The following is an 18,551-nucleotide window of genomic DNA, read 5'->3' on the forward strand; positions in this document are numbered from 1 at the left end:
ATAAGTATTTTAGATGTATGCTTATTTTGGATTACAGGTTAATTAATGTTGTGTTTATGAAAGGTGTTTTATATGATGTATTTGAGACTAATTTTGTGTTCTGTAATACAGTTTGAAAACTCCCAGAAGGAACTGTAACGTTAGTCATGAATTATGTCTGGAAACAAGGTGTAATTTTTACTCATGAAACTTAACTTATACCTTTTTGTTAACCCTTGAAAAACCAACCAAAACAATACCCATGCAATACCGATGGGGCACATTTGTTTCTTTGTTTCGAGTTTAAAAATGAGGGTTTTTTCAAATAACTTACAGAGATTATTTTTATAATGTATTTCCCCAGTTACAAATATAAATAATATGTAATAAACACAGTCATTTATATTCATGTTCTATATGCAGCTTTCATTATTTTGAATGATCAGTAAATAAAAAATGTTATCATCATATCTGCAGCGCAGAGCCACCTGTCGTGCTGCAAGTAAACACGTCATCCAAGAATAAATGAAAATGTAGTTGACAAACAACTTTTCTAATGCCAAAACACTGCATTTACTTTCATTATTGGAATACCAATGGGGTACACTTTGGACCCCAGACAAAAAAACAACTTTTTTTTTTCCATATCAAATTTTTTGAAAAAGGTCACCTTTTACTGATTGTAAACGAAAAAATTCAGCTACAAAGAAATCCCAGTTTTGGAACTAAAAACCAGAAAAATACAGCTAGAAATATATGCGTGGGGTACAAAATGTGCCCCTTTGGTATTCCGAGTGTTAGAAACAATTAAGAACACACAAACAGCACAATAAAAAACACTTTAGTTCTTCCAAGCTTTTGATTCCATCTCGGAATCATCATCAGGGTTGGTCAAGAGGCAACGGAAGGGACATGGATGAAGTTCTGCTGGCGTTACTCGCTGTTCTGCCGGAAGATGTCGTTGCGGTCTTACAGTAAGTTATTGTATGTTTGGATTGTTGTGGACCATGCCAACACAGCGAGTAACGCCAGCGGAACTTCATCCACGTCCCTTCCGTCGCCTCTTGACCAGCCCTGATGATGATTCCGAGATGGAATCGAAAGCTTGGAAGAACTTCTAAAGCATTTTTTATCGTGCTCTTGTGTGCCTTTATTGTTTTTAACAAATATGTTTCCGCCATGTGACGTAAGAAGTTTTCTACTTACTTATTATACCTGTTACGTGTGGAAAATGTTTGAATTGTGTTATGTCATAATTGATTATCAACCTGAATTCTTTGTTAAGTTATTTATATATGACATCTTGAAAAGATCTGGAAGTTGCATGTTAAATCTTTGTTACTGTGAATCCTCTTGATGATATTTATTCCAAAAGGAACCTATGTCTGCTTGAATTAAGCTCTTCTCTACATACCCCACAGAGAGGTATAAATAGTGACGAGGTTGATTCCAATCTAAGACAGAATCTACTGATCCAGTGTAAAATTGCAAATTTTCCTCAAAGAATAGGAAGGCTTCATTCACCTCCTTAATTCATACATGTAACTGGTTGGAATGGTTTTTTGCCTTTGAAGAACAACTGCATGTTGTATATAACATTTCAGGTTCAAGGAATTATTTTCTAATCTGTAGGTCGTTGATATGTCGGTCAAGAGTGAATGGCATCATGCCTATGCAATGAATATATGGACCAAAATAGGGCTGAGCCGATGCCAATGTCGATGTATCAGTATCGGCCGATACCAGTTGTATTGGTATCGGAAAGTATCGGTTGGAATGTATCTACCGATACTGTTCCGACATATTGGTCTTTCACGGAGAATAGAAAAATGCTGTGGGCATTTTTTCAGTGTAATTATCCTGAAAATTATGCAAAATTCAAACTTTCTTTTTAGAAAAACTTTTTTTTTATTACATAACATATACGAGGGGCATGTAAAAAAAGGGGCCCATTGGTTATTACAGAGAATAAAATCAAGCAATAAAATTTTTATTTTGATGCTATACAAGTGCGTACCCTGGCTATTTTTCTACATAGTCACCATGATGCTCCAAGCATTTTTGGTACCGTGGAACAAGTTTACGTAGACCCTCTGCATAGAAATCTGCTGCCTAGGATCTCAGCCAGTCGAGAACTGATGTCTTGCGAACTTCAATATCATCAAAACGTTGAGAATCAAGCCACTTTTTGAGGTGGAAGGAACAGAAAGTAATCACTTGAGGCAAGATCGGGACTGTATGGTGGGTGAATAAAATGTTCCCATCGGAATTTTTGAATTGTCGCAATAGTATGGACAGCTGTGTGTGGATGGGCGTTGTCATGAATAAGCAAAATTCCAGACTGTAACATTCCTCTTTGCCAGTTTTGGATGGCACGTCGCAGATTAGACAGTGCTTGGCAATACACATCTGCTGTGATGGTTCGTTCCGGTTCCAGGAATTCCACGAGGATTACACTTTTTTGGTCCCAAAACACGGTCGCCATGATTTTGCGATGTGATGGTGTTTGCTTGAATTTCTTCGGTTTCGGTGAACCAGAGGGACACCATTGCATGGATTGCTGCTTCGACTCACCAGTGACATACAATATCCAGGTTTCGTCTCCAGTCACTATGTGAGAAGTCATCCCCATCTTTCTCCCAGCTGGCCAAAAAATCACGTGCTGATTTCATTCTTTCATCTTTGTGAGTGTTTGTCAACATTTTTGGCACCCACCTCGCACACAGTTTGCAATAACCCAGATTGTCCGTTGCATTTCGGTTCAATGTTTTATCTGACACTTCAGGAAACTCCTTGCCTAGATCAGTAATGGTGAATCGGCGATTGGATCTCACTTTCTCATCAACATGTTGCACAAGGTCATCCGTCCGAACACTAGGCCTGCTGCTCTGCTTGTCATCATGAACATTTAAACGTCCTTCCCGAAAAGCACGACACCATTGTCTTACCTTTCCTTCACTCATTACTGTTGGTCCATAAATGGCACACAATTCCCGATGAATGTCAGCTGCACTCAGCCTTTGCGTTGAGAAAGCTAATGACCGACCTCACCTTGATTTGGCAGGATTTTCTATTACGGCAGCCATTTCAACTTCCTGCTACTCGCACGTACGCACCTCTGCACTGAGAAATATACCTCTGTTGCAGGCACAGAATACTAAAGCATGCTTCCGTGCACGCACAGCTTCATCAGTGTTGCCAGTCCCAAGTAAAAAATTATCGCCACCCTTTTTTTTTTGACATGTGCCTCGTATTTTAATATTCTGATGTAATTCTTAAATATTTTAAAGCAAATTCATTGGTAAATTCATGCATATATTTGAAGAAGAATATTTACACACCAATATTGATCAATATTTTAAATATATTTTTATCATTGCAATTTTTAGGTATGTGTATCAGTGGGAATCGGAAAGAGTATTGGCAACGGTGTTTGTTCAATGTGGTATTGACTCAGCTCTAACCAAGATTGAATATCATTATGTGTATACAACGAGCCATGAACCCACACAATATCTATCAAATCTCTACATTGTTCAGTACAGTATAAATTCACAAAGTTTTCCATCTTACCCCAGTTGCATCCTGCCTGCGATGAAAAGGAGGGGGGGGGGGAGGGTGGAAGAATGTTCATGTTTACTGGACCTGACAATTGTCTCACCTCTCTCACATCACTTCCTCTTTCAGCGTGCCAGAGGAAAGGAACAGATCGTCGTGGTTTGGTATATCTGAGATAAAATCAAACAAGGATAGGATTCAACATCAAAACATTCAAACTAAATAGTCTGCGTCGGTTTATTTAAGTTCTTATTTTTCAGTGTGGGTCATTTTTGAAAGAATATCCTTGAACCTTTATTTGGTAATTTTTGCATTGATTTCAGAAACTATTGTTGCAAGAATAACTTACTGAAGCTGAAAAGTAAATAGTAATCAGAATACTTGGATATTAGTTATTCAGATTTTCTGGCCATCCCTAATTTAGAGATAATATGGGAATCCTGGCATATAACTTCTATGGTTATTTGTACAGAAGGTTGTTTCATCCTTATGGTAGCATTCGCGAATCGCCACCAGAGGTGCTGTATTTGCGGCAGTCATGATCCATATAGCATCCAAAGGCCAGACAGCAAACGAACGAGGAAAAGAAGAGTCATTTGTGATCAACATGCCTCCGAAGCTCGACCCATCTTTCCGACATAGGCTACAGCTATAGCCAAATTAAAATTCAGTGCCAGATGAAAGGTTTCACAGTGTCTGATAAGAGAATCCATCGCAATGCAAACCCACCTTCAACCCATGCATTGTCAGGGATCCAAGCAGATACGCGCGATCTACTACCGCTCTATCGATGGGAAGGATCATGCAAAGATAGTTTCCCAAAAAGGTTTATGGAAGTGGCAGGTTTCTGTGCAAATGGGAAGCTTCCTATGCACAGTGTGTCATTGAATGTGAAGGTGAATGCAGCCTGCTGCATGAAGCACGTATTAGACCCCATATACCGCCAACATGCCCCTGCTTTGTATGGCAGTGACATCGACAAACTGCACATCCACCACGACAAGGCCAGCAGCCATACTGCGAGAACAACAGTGGCCTACATGTCCCGTATGGAGCAGGAGACAGGTGTGAAGGCTCTCCCATTTAGACACACACCTGTCAAGTCCCCTGATGCAGCACCCATGGACTTCTGCGTGTTTGGCCTCCTGAAACAGAACGTCAAACAACGTCGCGCAACTACGCTTGGTGGTCTTTGGAAAGTGTGCAAGGACGAGTGGGCAAAACTTGATCAGGCTGTGCTCTCCTACAATGGAAGCTCTGTTGTTGTGCTATTGTTCATGAACAGGGCTCTCACATAGAACATGCTCGCTGGTGGAAACATGGTTTTACAGACTACAAAAATGGGTACGAATTTCACTACTATAAGGATGAAACAACCTTCTGTAGTGTAAACTAATATTAACTAACATAAAATAGTGCTTTTCACAGTCGTCCATGGAGAGGCAGGTAACCTGCGGGTAGTGAGAGCATATCTGGATGCAATATCCACGTAACCTCTAGCTATGTACTGAAATAACCTCATAGAATTACAGTGACACTTACAATTAAAACAAACCTTGTTAGAAGAGGTGTTGGACAAGTCTTCCTGCATCCACATGTTTACGGCATATTTTTAGGAAATTTTCACTAGCATGTATCAGTCCTCTTCCGAAACTGCTTTAATTTCTATCCTAATCTTTTCTTTCAATTCTTGTAATGTAGGACTGCAGGTTTAGAAGCTTGCGATTAAATGATTATCTCATTTGAAATTGTGAACATTTTATTAAATATCTGTATTGGTTGAAAAGGTCCCTATTTGATTTAACATTTTCCATCTAATTCCACATCATTTCATGACAAGATATGACAGAAAAAAGTAGAAAGATAAAAAGAACTGTGTTTAATTATAGATTTTGTTTTTCCATCATAAATGAAAGCTCTTGTCTAAAAGTCATTATATACCAGGACCAGTACCATAACAGGGATGCATACATCTGTCGAGGAATGTCAGGATGTATGCTTGTACTGTCTCACTTTAAATATTCATGGGTACAAATGCCCACTATTTTCCGTTACACTGACTTTAATTTCGGAGCCGCGGTGGTACGGCAATCTGACTACCACGAGGGAGATCTGTGTTCGATTCTCACGGAGGGTGGCCCAGCCTTGTCCCTGCATAAAGTGGCTCCCAGCTTCAAGTTTACCATGGGGGTAAAGGTGGGCAGAGTGTGGTGCTGATCACATCACCTCCAAAATGGCCAAGATTGAGAATGTGTGGGATTCTACTCCCACATCCCCTATAGTGCTATGGAAACTTTAGCTTTGCCCACAATTACACAGATGAATTTGCACTTGTGTTGGAGAGTTTTTCAATCATAGAACCACACACCATGCAAAATAAGGTGGATAATTATGCCGATAATCACTGTGTGGTACACTAAATCGTATTTTCTGTAGTTCTTGTTTATTTTTTTTGTTGCTTATACTATTTGCTGAATATTGTACAGTAGTAAAGCCATTTTAATCACAACTTATTCTTGTTCCAGACTTGTGCAACATAAGGCCATGGAGAAAGAGTTAGATTGGAAAGTAGAACAAATGGAATTCTTTGTAAACTACGGCCCATTTCATGTGCGGTCGCCTGAAATTTGCCGTGTTCCTACCCTGCCCATAACAGTAGACATTGCGAAGTCAATGATGATAAGCTTGTTCAAATGTTTGGATCACAATTTCCATCAATTGAGCGACATGCATGTTGTTCTCTCTGCTGTTGTGAATCGTATCAACTATTTGCTTGATGTTGAAGATGGTGCTGAATTGGTATTCCCACAGGATAAAGAGGTAATTAACAATTTGGACCTTTGAAATTCCCTGCAATTGGTTTGGAGAAAACAGTATACTTAATCTCGGGAAAACTCCTTCAGCCTTGGAAACTCATGTTGGCAACTGACCCCGTAACTTGGAAGCTTCGTACCTGCCTAAGAAGCTTGCTAACAAATCAATCTTCATATGTTCCCTAGTCAATACAAGTTTGGTGAGTGACCCTTTTCCACTCTCTCTGAGGAATTTTTATTGGTGTTTCCTCACCTTTATAATGTGTTGTGGAGGACCCTTTTTAAAAAGTTTTTGAAGGGACTTTTTACACACTTTTTTAACTCTTAGACAGGGTGGATAAAAATAATTTTAGTTTATTTTTTATTCTAATCAATTTTTTATATTATAAAAAACGTTTAAAATTGCTTGTGTGGTTTTTGCACCCGACATACAGAAATATGTTTTTTATAGAAAGGCATTTTCTACTAAAACACCCTGTAAAATATTTTAACAGTTTAATTAATGCAAATAAAAAGTAAATATTTACTAAATTTTTATTAAATGTATTTTTATACATTTTTATGTTTCTGATACTGTATATTAGGGATGGGCCAATATGAAATTTTGGCCGATACCGATAACCGATATTCTACCGATCCGATATAAAATTAGATTTGGTCCTTGAAAAACCTGAAATGTTCATTGATCTCCTTAACAAATGTGTGTTTCGAGGTGACTGCAGTGCAAAAGAAGTTGAATAATTAAGCAATTACTTCTTTAGAAAGTAGGGCATGGAGATTGTCCATAAAAATTACAACAAAATGGCAAATAAAACATTCTGGATGTACTCTATAATTGTAACTGAAAATATTTTTTGTAGTCTTTGTAGTTGAATTTAGGCAATTAACCTTCTGGAGCCGAAGGCCATTTTCACAGCAAAATCGAGAGTTTCAATTAACCTTTTGGAGCCCAAGGCCATTTTCACATGTAACCTCCTTGATGCCCGAGCCGATTTTTAACAAAATGCAGAGTTTCAATTAAATGAGTGTGGATCGGATGCTAATTGCCCTAGAGAGATGAGTGATATGCCGTTGTACGTGGAATGAATCGGAGATTCAGATGATATAATATTTATGCACATTCGCGTTGATATAATATTTATGCACATTCGGCATATATATGGAGGGGGAAGGGAATCCCCCAAAAAATCATTTTTTTTTTACATTATTACGATGTAGTTTCAACAACCCCTCTTTCCCTTCCCCCAACTACCAACCCCCCCCCCCCTTGCTCCCGCACGGAAAACGTTCCTTTTGACCTCGGGTACTGTTATACAAACTTCCTTCCAGTGCAGTTTCCAGTGGTGAGGGAAACACATTGCTTTAGAACAACAAAGCCGACCTTCCTTTGCAAAATTTTTCCCTTGAAAAAGACTCAAAAAAGATGTCCCCTTTTTCCCGCCATTTTCATGAAAAGAAGAAATGTGCATCAATCATTTTTGTTATATACATGTGTTAACAACAATATGAAAAAAGAAAATCGAAATTCTACCCAAAAATAGCGAAGTTATAACGTAAAAGCTATGACCTTGATTGAGACTATCGTGCCCCGGAGGGTTACGTGCGAGCGCCTCTATAGAGACGATCGGGATCCTAAATGTTAAATGACTGTAGATCGGAGTCTAATTGCCCTAGAGAGATGCATGATATACCGTTGTACGCGGAATGAACCAGAGATTCAGACTATATAAAATTTATGCAAATTCTGCGTATATGTCGTAAGGGGAGGGGAGAACCCCCAAAATTACAAAATTTCGGGGGAAAATGTGGATTTCACCCCTCCCCCAAGAAAAAAGTACATGCACATGGAAATTATCTGCTGGCATGTAAGGAACACAAAAATATTTGCATTATTATCATATGACCAATGTAACGCAAGTTGTACCCCCAAAAGAAATGGTCAGCACGCCACTGATACAAGCTTCAAAATGCAACATTACCTTGGAATGACTATAGCCCAGAGGTTAATTGCCCTAGAGAGATGAATGATATACCGTTGTACGCGGAATGAATCAGATTCATACAATATAAAACTTATGCACATTCAGTGTATATATGGAGGAGGGAGGGGGAATCCCCCAAAAATCATTTTTTTTTAAAAAAAAAAGTGGTTTTCTTCCCTGCCCCCCTTAAAAAAAAGACATGAAAAGCTCAACATGCACATAGTAATTATTGCTGACATGTAAGAAACAGAAAAATATTTGCATCGTTATCATATGACCAATGTAACGTGAGTTGTACCCCTGAAACGAAAGGCCTGCATGCCACTGTCCCAAGCTTCGGATTTCAGCGAAGTTCAGGATTACATTGAAATGACTATAGCTCGGAGGCTAATTGCCTTAGAGAGATGAATGAAATACCGTTGTGCACGGAATGAATCACAGATTCAGACGATATAAAATTTATGCACATTCGGCGTATATATGGAGGGGGAGGGGGAATCCCAAAAAATCATTAAAAAAGAAATTGGTGTTCCCTACCCCCCCTCCACCTGAGAAAAAGGACATGAAAAGGTCAACATGCACATGGAAATCATCGCAGGCATATCATTTTGTAAAAAAAAAAAATAGGAAGAGGAGTACAAGTAAGAAGTTTTTTTTGTACTTACCTTTGCTGCTCCAGCTCCCAGGCTTGGTCTGGAGCCATGATGCCTTACTGGTGGTACTCCATAAAACATGGCTCGAGAGACAGGGGCACCTTGCAGGTAATACAGCAGCATCTACTTCATCGTGGGTTTCGTGGCCCGCACTGTAGGCATCTCTGCTGTTCTCGTACTATGGTGGGGAAGTGATGAAAGCCACAAACAAAGGCTTTTCTTCAGTGCACCTCGAACTTCCGTTCTTACGATGCAGTTTCAACAACCTCTCTTCCCCCTCCCCCACCCCCTGCTTTCACCCACACGGAAAACTTTCCTTTTGACCTCGGGTACCGATAAACAAACTTCCTTCGAGTGCAGTTTCCAGGGGTGAGGGAAACGCATTGCTTTAGAACAACAAAGCTGGCCTTCCTTTGTCGGCAAAATGTTTCCCTTCATAAAAGATGCAAAAAAAACAATTCTCCTTTTCCTGCCATTTTCATGAAAAAAAAAAACGTGCAACAATCATTTCTGTTAAATACATGTGTTAACAACAATATGAAAAAGAAAATCTGAATCTAGCCAAAAATAGCGAAGTTATAATGTAAAAACTACGACCTTGACAAAGCATCTCGATCGAGACTATCGGACACTCGAGGGTTACCTAAGAGCATCTCGATCAAGACGATCTGGCACCAAAAGGTTAATGATAGTTTGCAATATATCATCTGCCATGTTTATTTACAGTTTAACATGATTAGTATTTGGTATTTTTCTAAAAAAATTGTTGCTATTTTTGCCTATAAAAATTATTGAATTTTAAATGAAGATAAAATTGAGTGTGTTTAAATATTACATTTCCTTCTGTATGAGCTTCACCCCATCACTACATATATTTTGTTTCCTTTCTTAGAGCCTAATAAACTCCATTAAATTATTACGAGACTCATGTACGTTCACCAAAAGTGATTCTGATATTTACAAAATCCTTATGTACATTATTCTATAAATTATTTTGTTGGTGATTTAAATCAATGTTTTATAAAAATAAAGTAAGTATTTTAGGTAAGAGGATTTTCCTCATATTCACTGAGCCATATGTGCTGTTGTACCGAAAACATTTTAGTTCATCACCAGGGAAGGGATTTATATGTAATAAAAATGTGGAGTACGTCACACATTTGACAACAGGAATAGGATTACATGCTAATTGCATTGTCCACTCTCCATTCGCTTGCCTATGGTTGCAAATTCAAGGACATCATCATAGGTTTTTACCTTCTTGGGTGAGCTGTAAATATTGTGGAATCTAGATTTTACATTTTTCAGGAGATCAAGCTAAAAGAAAAAACAACAAAGAAACTAAAATGTCTGAAAATGTTAAATGGAGGAAAACTTTATAACATTTTGCTATGTTGAGATAATCAAGATTGAATGTATAACGAGGGATAACGTATGATCCAGTAATGTAAAATCAGGGTTCTACTGTATTTCACAAAATAATTAGCATTTTACAGCCCACACTTAAAAAGACTTCATTAGTAGATCATAAATTTTGTAAAATGAAACAAGAAAAGGCTAGTTTCTGAATTTTAATTTCATGTGTTTTTAATTTCTTAATTCAGGTAGTTGGCTTATTTAAGGATGCAGTGAAAGTTCCCAAAAAGCTACAGAAATTTGGGGAGGACAGCCCCGAATCAACGAAATTTCTCACCTTCAGTGTTCTGTTTATGCACATGGGTCTTTTGATATTCCTAGATCGTGAGGTTGCTGAAGATGCCTTGCAGGTAAACATTATTTATTCACGGTTCATATATTTTGAGAGCTGAGAGAATTGAAGGTGACAAACCTTACTATGAAGAAAATGTTGTTGCATGTAAGTGTTTGGATGATCTCCCAATGCTGCTGACGTATGTGGAAGTGAGGCCAGTATTTGGTAGGTAGGATGGGTGGGGGTGGGGGGGTCAACAGTGCTTAAAGTGGCCGGAAATGTAGGCTGATGCTTTCCCCGAGTTAAGATAATTCTCGTAAAGCATCCCCACAGCACTAGGATAATTTTCATAAGCACTTAATCTGCTGTCTTTCATATGTTTTCAAGCTACAATTTCAAAATTATATGAGGTCTTTCAAGATATCTCAGGGAAGGCAAGTGCCCCCTCTGTGGACACCCTTGCCTGGTTGTTATGCGACAGGTTAAGTGACTGCAATGGGTTTTGCTTTGGAAAATTAGGCATATTTATTAAAAGAAAATAAAAAATTGGAATATTGCACTAAATTACAGGCTATTTATAAACATATCAGATTGGTAATATTACTGATAAAAGAGGTACATCATATGCCTGTAAGAGCCAGTACAGAGTATTGATTAATTTGTCTCATCCCAAATAATAATAAAAATGATTGTGAGCATAGTATGATTATGGAGTGAAATCGAATAGGCTGATGTAAAATAAATTTAATAATATTCTAGCTCCTGAGTACTCTGGCAGACATATGAGAGTTGTCGAAAACTATCGGGGAAAATATATTTAGAGTTCATATGCGAACACTGTCCCTGGCTATCCAGGTGAGTCGTGGAATGGATCCAAGTTTTTGAAATGTAACGTCACTCTCATCTTCGATCAATAGCCTAGAGAATCCAGTACATCTTTCATCACAATTAATGCTTAAAGACTTTCTTTCTTCTCTGTACTGGAAAAGAATTTGGTTTTTACAAAATAAGTGAGAACCTGTTAATAAAAAAAACTTTAAGTTTTGGAAATGCATCCTTGAAATCTTGTTAATATGTAGGTATTAATTCTGTCTTGTTTGGTTGACTTGAGTAGTGATTACATTGAACTTCACTTTTTATTTTTACCCCCTAGGAGCTCCATAGCTGTTATGAAAAGGTTCGAAAAGGACAGTCCAAGAAGAAGGATTTGAATGAAACGGAATCCGAACCAGAGTGGATTGATGTTATTGTTGACTTGTTTGTGTCCTTGCTGTCTCGTGACTCCCTCATCCTAAAGAGTTCTGTTGCATTTGGGTTTCGTCAACTCTGCCCATTTTTAACATCCCATACGATAGAACACATTGGCAAGGTAAGGAAAAATTTGTAACTTACGTTTCTATTTTAATGTCAAGACTGATTGACTGCCCCCCTTTCTATCTCTCTCTCTCCCACTCACTCACTCACTCACTCACTCTCTCTCTCTCTCTCTCTCTCTCTCTCTCTCTCTCTCTCTCTCTCACTCACTCACTCACTCACTCAGTGTGTGTGTGTGTGTGTGTGTGTGTGTGTGTGTGTGTGTGTGTGTGTGTGTGTGTGTGTGTGTGTGTGTGTGTGTGTGTGTGTGTGTGTGTGTGTGTGTGTGTGTCAGAAAGTATCGGTTCCGATTAATCAGTTGATATTTGCTGGTACAAATATGATGTTCAGATATGTACTCTGTGCAGTTCATTTGGTATATTTTTGTGACAAAAACATGTTAGGAAAATGCATGTCTCATCTTTCTGAAACACTCAAAATGGTGTTACTTCACATAGAGCTGTAGTGTTCTAGTCAGTAGGGCATCTGACTGCCAAGCGGGAGATCTGGGTTCGATTCCCGGAGTCCGGATCGAAGGTTGGAATTTTTCCAGCCTTGTCCCCACAAACTCTGGAGCTCATCAATGGGTACCCGGGGGCAAACCTGGGCAGCAAAGGTAGCCTAAGCATGGTGCTGATCACATAACCTCCAAAATGACAGAGATCAAGAATGTGTGGTGCCCTACCTCCACATCCCCTTAATGTGCCTTCATGGTACCATGCTGTATGCATGGGTAATTTTACCTTTAATTTCACATTTCGTGTTTTCATGAAAAACAAAATATGCATGCCTCTAGCGATAGGGCTTTCATACAGCTATTTCTGTTACATGTATGATTCTCAACATTTCCGTCTATTTCAGTTATTAGATCCTGAATCTGGTGAAAATCCTTTGAAAAGTCCTAATGAAGATGATGAAAGTGAAGGTGAAGATGAAGAAATTGAAAACTGTGACCAAGACATTGAAGATGCTGAAGAGAAGGACGAGTCAAGCAGTGATGAAAGTTCGATTCCTGAATGTGAGCAAGTAACCGTTGCTGAGCAGTTCCGTTCATCTGTGAAGGATGCTCTTGGCCTGTCAGCAGCTCTTACAGACACTGTAAGTATTGATGTCACTACAGGGTGCCTCAAAAGTATTGCAACCATAAATTGGATCACTTGAAACATGAAAATTATGAGACACACTTAAACCAGGTATTCTGCAGCGTCCATAGGGCTGGCGCTAGAAGCGAAATTCCGTAATTACGCAAAATTTCCGAATGCCGTGATATCAGTTTTATTATATGTTTTTTCAAAGTTGTGCCACAAGCATTACCTATCCTCATAGAGTAGTCTTTTGTTTTGCTTCCCTCGAAATTTGGTTAACCCAAATTATTGGGAGGCACAATGTATAAATTTTACCTCTGCTAAAAGCCAGATCTTTAAGAAGAAAACAACCAATTTCCTTCTCTATGACAATTAGTTCTCGAGCTACGATTTTTTTGTACTAGCGGCAAGTTTGAAAAGCACAAGCTTGCAAAGGTGCCTGCTTCAGTTGGAATACAGGCACACGAGGCTCCGTCCCCTAAAGATTTTCAGTCCACTTTATGCACAGAGAAGGCTAATTGGGACTGGGCCTACAGTTTAAAGTGGGATCCAAACCACTATGTGCCTCCACCAGGTATCTAACCCAGAACCCCTTGATTACGAAAGGAGGACGTTACCACGATGCCATCGGGGAGGCAAAAAAGAAATTTATACGTACCAACACCCCTCAAAAATCCTGACACTAGTGTTCAAAGCATTAATCTTGTATTATTCGCAAGATAAGAGTTAAGGTTTTGTTTATCAGAAGGCAAGACAAGAACGAAAAATTGCATCCTTTATGTTGGAGGAGTCCCTGCTGTCAGAAATGATATAGGCAAGGAACTGCTTTGGAAGAGCTAGACATAACACTGGCGCGGGTAGCAGCCTCCCCCCAGACAGACTGACACCAACAAACAGGTGGCGGAATAGAATGTTCTGCACGTTTTAAAGATGAAGCATCTGTTGAAGACAAGAAAAGCTGGACTACCGCGTTCATGTTTTTTTAGTCAGCAGCTTGCTTATTCCTGAACCAAGTTACAGAAAGAAAGGAGGAAGGATTATTGTATTGTAAGGGATACAGGAGCAATATTTCGTGTGGAGATAGCTGCATTAAAAAGAAGGCTGCTTCGTGAATAGCCCTGCACAGTGGTGTTCCTAAGAGGGGGTTGGTGGGATTATACCCCCCCTCCCCCTTGGCCCAATATTCCTAAAAGAACGTTGTAGGCAGAAAAATATGGCAAAATTAGGGCTGACTACTGAAGAAAAGTATACTTAAACCCCTTCCTTTCAAAAATCCTGGGGACTCCACTCGCCATGCACAGCAGTTGCAGATTAATTCTCTTGTGAGAGGAGATTAGCAACTATTTTCACTCGTTCCTAAACCAATATCGGATAACCGGGATTGGCAAACTATTCTTACTTTTCTCCCGGCAAACAAGAAAGGAAAGGTTTCCAAGCAAGTTCCTCCCCTGCTCCCTCTCTCCTTCCCCCTTCTACTAGGAACGATTACGTAGATAAAGAAATGGGAATAGTGATTGAGCCATGTTCTCAATTTCCACATACGTTTTTGTGGGGTAAGGCATTACAAAGACACCCGAGTCACGCTTTTAGAACGTGTTAAAACGCTCGAGATAGTTTGCTTGTTCCCCGATTGTAAGGCTGCATGGTTGCATAGTGAATGAATAGGCTGCTACAAAAGCAAGGAAGAGGGGAGGGAGAGGTCGACTGGCATACGGGACAGGCTTCTGGCAAATTTTGTCCGCCGGGGTTTGGACAACAAAGCAGGGAAACGAGAGATACTGTAAACATAAGATCGAGATAAACGTCCTAATGTTCAGCATGGTTTTTTGCAGGGAATTGGCTGGATGAATTAAGTGGGTAAACCTTGCTTGTACTCCTTTCACCCCCCCCCCCTTGCCCTGACATCTTCAATGTCTATTTCTCGTGTATTTGTGAATTTAAAATAACGATTTAGAAAAGATTAGTGCAATACAGCAAACTTTGGTGTATGTAGTACTCATTTTCTTTCTTTGTGCACTTAATTTCACCATTTTAATTATATTTCAATGATACTTTTTTCTCAGTTATATGTTTTTACCCTTCTGTCCCCCATAAAACGTATAACTGAGATTTCACTGTATTATTGTGTTTTTTTTTTTTTTTAAATGAGAGGAAAATTCCCAAACAACTGCCCTGGCATCTGCCTGACGTCCAGCCGAGCCTTAACACAGCAATAGATAATTTTGTGTTAGGTTGCTTTCTTAACGTAGACACTAAAATTCAGCTATTCATCATTACCATAATTTGCTATTATCTATTCTTGTATTCTCAGGAGTCTATTGACTTGGATGAAATGGGCGATGAAGAAATGGAACGAGTAGATAGGGCTTTATCTGATGCTTTCAGCATGCTGAAGGCCTCTAAACAGAAGAAGAAGCAGCGTAAAAAACTATCCAAGGAAGACCTTGCCCTCATGCAATTCAGAATAAGGTTTGTTTGATCAGTGTTTTGCTCTGAAATTGTGCTTTAAAATATGTACAGTGTATTCACTCAAGAGGTAATTATAATAGTGAAACACTCCGAAAAAGTAGCAATTATACAACATATTTTAACTCTTAGTAAAACATCAGCATTGTCTTATCCATACCGTGCATTTGAGGAATGCGGATAAGAAAGTGGTGAGACCTAAATGTATGCAAGGAATGACAATGCCATTCTGAGGGGGGCTATTTCATCTCTCTAGGACAATTAGTTCCTGAGCTATGATATTTTGTTTGTACTTTGCACCAAGTTTGAAAGATCACACTTGAAAGTCTCGCCCAGAGAGTCTATTCAGACATGCAAGGCTACGTACTCTGTAGGTCAAAAGAACTCTGTGAATAAGATGCAAGAAAACAAATTTATACTTATTACATATTCAATATTAAATCATGTGGAATCGTTCCTGTACACTATTAAATATTAATAAGTGATGGGAAGAGGCTTTTATTTGACTAACTAACTAACTCTCTAGCCTTCTTAAACCCGAAGGTTCATGGCTGCAGCAACACAGGCCTTCCATCTTTCCCTATCTTGAGCAAGTTCTATATACTCTTTTCCATCCCTACCGATTTCCCTTAGGTCCATCTCAACGTTGTTCCTCCATCTTCGTCTTGGCCTTCCTACAGGTCTCTTACCATCAGGTTTCCCAACAAGAATCCTGTAAACTCCTCTTTCCTCTCCCATTCGTGCCACATGGCCTGCCCACCTAAGTCTTCTTGATTTAATTATTCTAATAATATCTGGACATGAATACAAATTATGTAGTTCTAAATTATGTAACCTTGTCCACTCACCTGTCTCCTCATCCCTTTTAGGTTCAAAGATTTTCCTAAGGATCTTATTTTCAAAGATGGCTTTTATTTGTAATTTTAAAATTTACTCTTACCTGTTTGTGTGAGTGAGTGCTGAGTGTATTATGAATCTTGATGTAATGCTACTGAATATCATGATTCTATTTCTTTCAAGGATCCTGGACTTGGTCGAGACGTGCATGCATTTTTACCCACGTCTAGATTTTTGCTGTAAACTCATTCCCCCCTTGATTTCCTGCCTGAAGTTTTCAATCAAGGATCCTCTCCAGAGAGATCTCAAAAACAAAGTAAGGTATGTATATTTTATTTCTATAATGCTCTCATTTCTGATTATTCGGCTAGAATTCTTAATGGTGATTTGCAGAGCCACACATTTATGGTGAATAAAAGCTAAAGATTTCGGTTCAAAACTGGTCATTTTTCGGGATCAAGAGTAGTATATAAAATGGTGAATAAAATCTAGTGTTGGGTGATATATCATCTAGACGATATATCGCGATATTGAAAAAATCTCATCCAGGCTATATCAACTAGACGATATATCGTCACGATATTTTGGTGATATATATCGTGGTCACGATATTTCGGCAAAATATATATATATCTTTTTTCCGGGTCTTTCCGTACAATTTGCACTGTTGAACCATTTGCGGATCGGTAGATTCCAAACATTCATGATTTCGTGACAAAACAGGATAGGAAAATGCACCTCATACCATTCAGAAAAATGAATATTTTGTGTTTCAGTCAAAAACGAAATACCGTATTTATGCATGTATAATGTGCACCCTGGATTTTGATGGGGAAAAGTTACAAAAAATTATGTCTCGTATATAATGTGCAATATAAACCAGTTTCAAGAAATGGCTTTCTTAGTTGTAGTTTGTAAAGCTTTTGCTATGCCAATCAAAAGTGAATGATGACATACCTATTCAATGAGTCACCTGTTGCTATGTGGACCAAGAGGAGTTAAACTTTTATACATGATTTTGCTCATTTTCTCTTTACTATTTCTAAAAAAAAAACTTCCAAATAAATGCTTTTTCCATGACTTACGTAACATTTATAAGAGGAACATTCAGGACCCTCAAACTAGCAGTTAGCAGCACAAGATTTCTTTCATTAAGGCAATTACACACTCCATATACCGTATTTATGCATGTATAGTGCGCGTGCGTGTATAATGCGCACTCTGGTTTTGGATGGGTAAAAGTGACAAAAAATTATATCTTGTACGAGGGCCACTATTTATATTTTGAGCCTTGGCAACACTGATTGAAGTTAGGCGCGATTTGACGTTTGCACGGAATCGTCTGGCATTATTGACCATAACGTACTTCAAATGTTTTGTCAATAGCTTGATTTGTGTTGTTTATGTTGCCTTGGAGATTGTGCGACAACAATAAAATGGAATTAACTCGTGAACATTTTCGTGCGATGATTTTTTACAATTTTCGACATGGATATTCAAGACAAGAGTGCATCGATCAACTTAGTTCCACATTTGGCGATGAAGCCCCATCCTTTGCCACTGTGAAACGCTGGTATAACGAATTTAATCGTGGCCGTCATTCGCTCACCGACGAGATTCGTGAAGGTCGTCCATAATGAGTTGTTGTTGAAGAAAACATTGATGCTGTGCAAAACGTAATACTGCAAGATCGTCATGTGACATACTGTGAGATTGAGGCAACCATAGGCATTAGTTCCACCAGCATATATAAAATATTACATGATCATTTAGCTGTGAGAAAGGTATGTTCTCGTTGGATCCCACACAATTTGACAAAAACTCAAAAAGACGCTCGTGTCAATTGGTGCAAACAAATGCTCAATAAATACAATCGTGGTGCTTCAAAAGACGTATATAAGATTGTAACAGGTGATGAATCATGGATATATGCTTATGAGCCGGAACGTAAACAGCAGTCGACTGTATGGGTGTTTCAAGATGAACCCAATCCAACAAAAGTTGTTCGCGCTCGAAGCACATCGAAACAAATGGTCGCCTGTTTTTTCGAGAAAACTGGTCATGTGGCAAATGTGCCTTTAGTGTAACGTAGAACGGTCAACTCTGAATGGTACACAACAATTTGTTTGCCAGAG

The 18,551-nt window shown here is 38.8% G+C and overlaps 1 protein-coding gene across 1 annotated transcript in view; it reads left to right on the plus strand.

Annotated features, from left to right (window-relative positions):
• Mybbp1A (MYB binding protein 1a) overlaps positions 1-18,551 on the plus strand; it is a 56,245-nt gene that overhangs the window by 15,866 nt on the left and 21,828 nt on the right. Inside the window, exons 8-13 of the mRNA XM_083128519.1 lie at positions 6,063-6,357; positions 10,590-10,751; positions 11,829-12,044; positions 12,890-13,126; positions 15,425-15,582; positions 16,600-16,737. Of these exons, the coding sequence (XP_082984645.1) occupies positions 6,063-6,357; positions 10,590-10,751; positions 11,829-12,044; positions 12,890-13,126; positions 15,425-15,582; positions 16,600-16,737 (1,206 nt within the window). The remainder of the gene's footprint in view (positions 1-6,062; positions 6,358-10,589; positions 10,752-11,828; positions 12,045-12,889; positions 13,127-15,424; positions 15,583-16,599; positions 16,738-18,551) is intronic.

This window comes from Lepisma saccharinum, chromosome 9, assembly GCF_977018435.1.
Source record: "Lepisma saccharinum chromosome 9, izLepSacc3.1, whole genome shotgun sequence".
In the NCBI taxonomy this organism is placed as follows: domain Eukaryota; kingdom Metazoa; phylum Arthropoda; class Insecta; order Zygentoma; family Lepismatidae; genus Lepisma; species Lepisma saccharinum.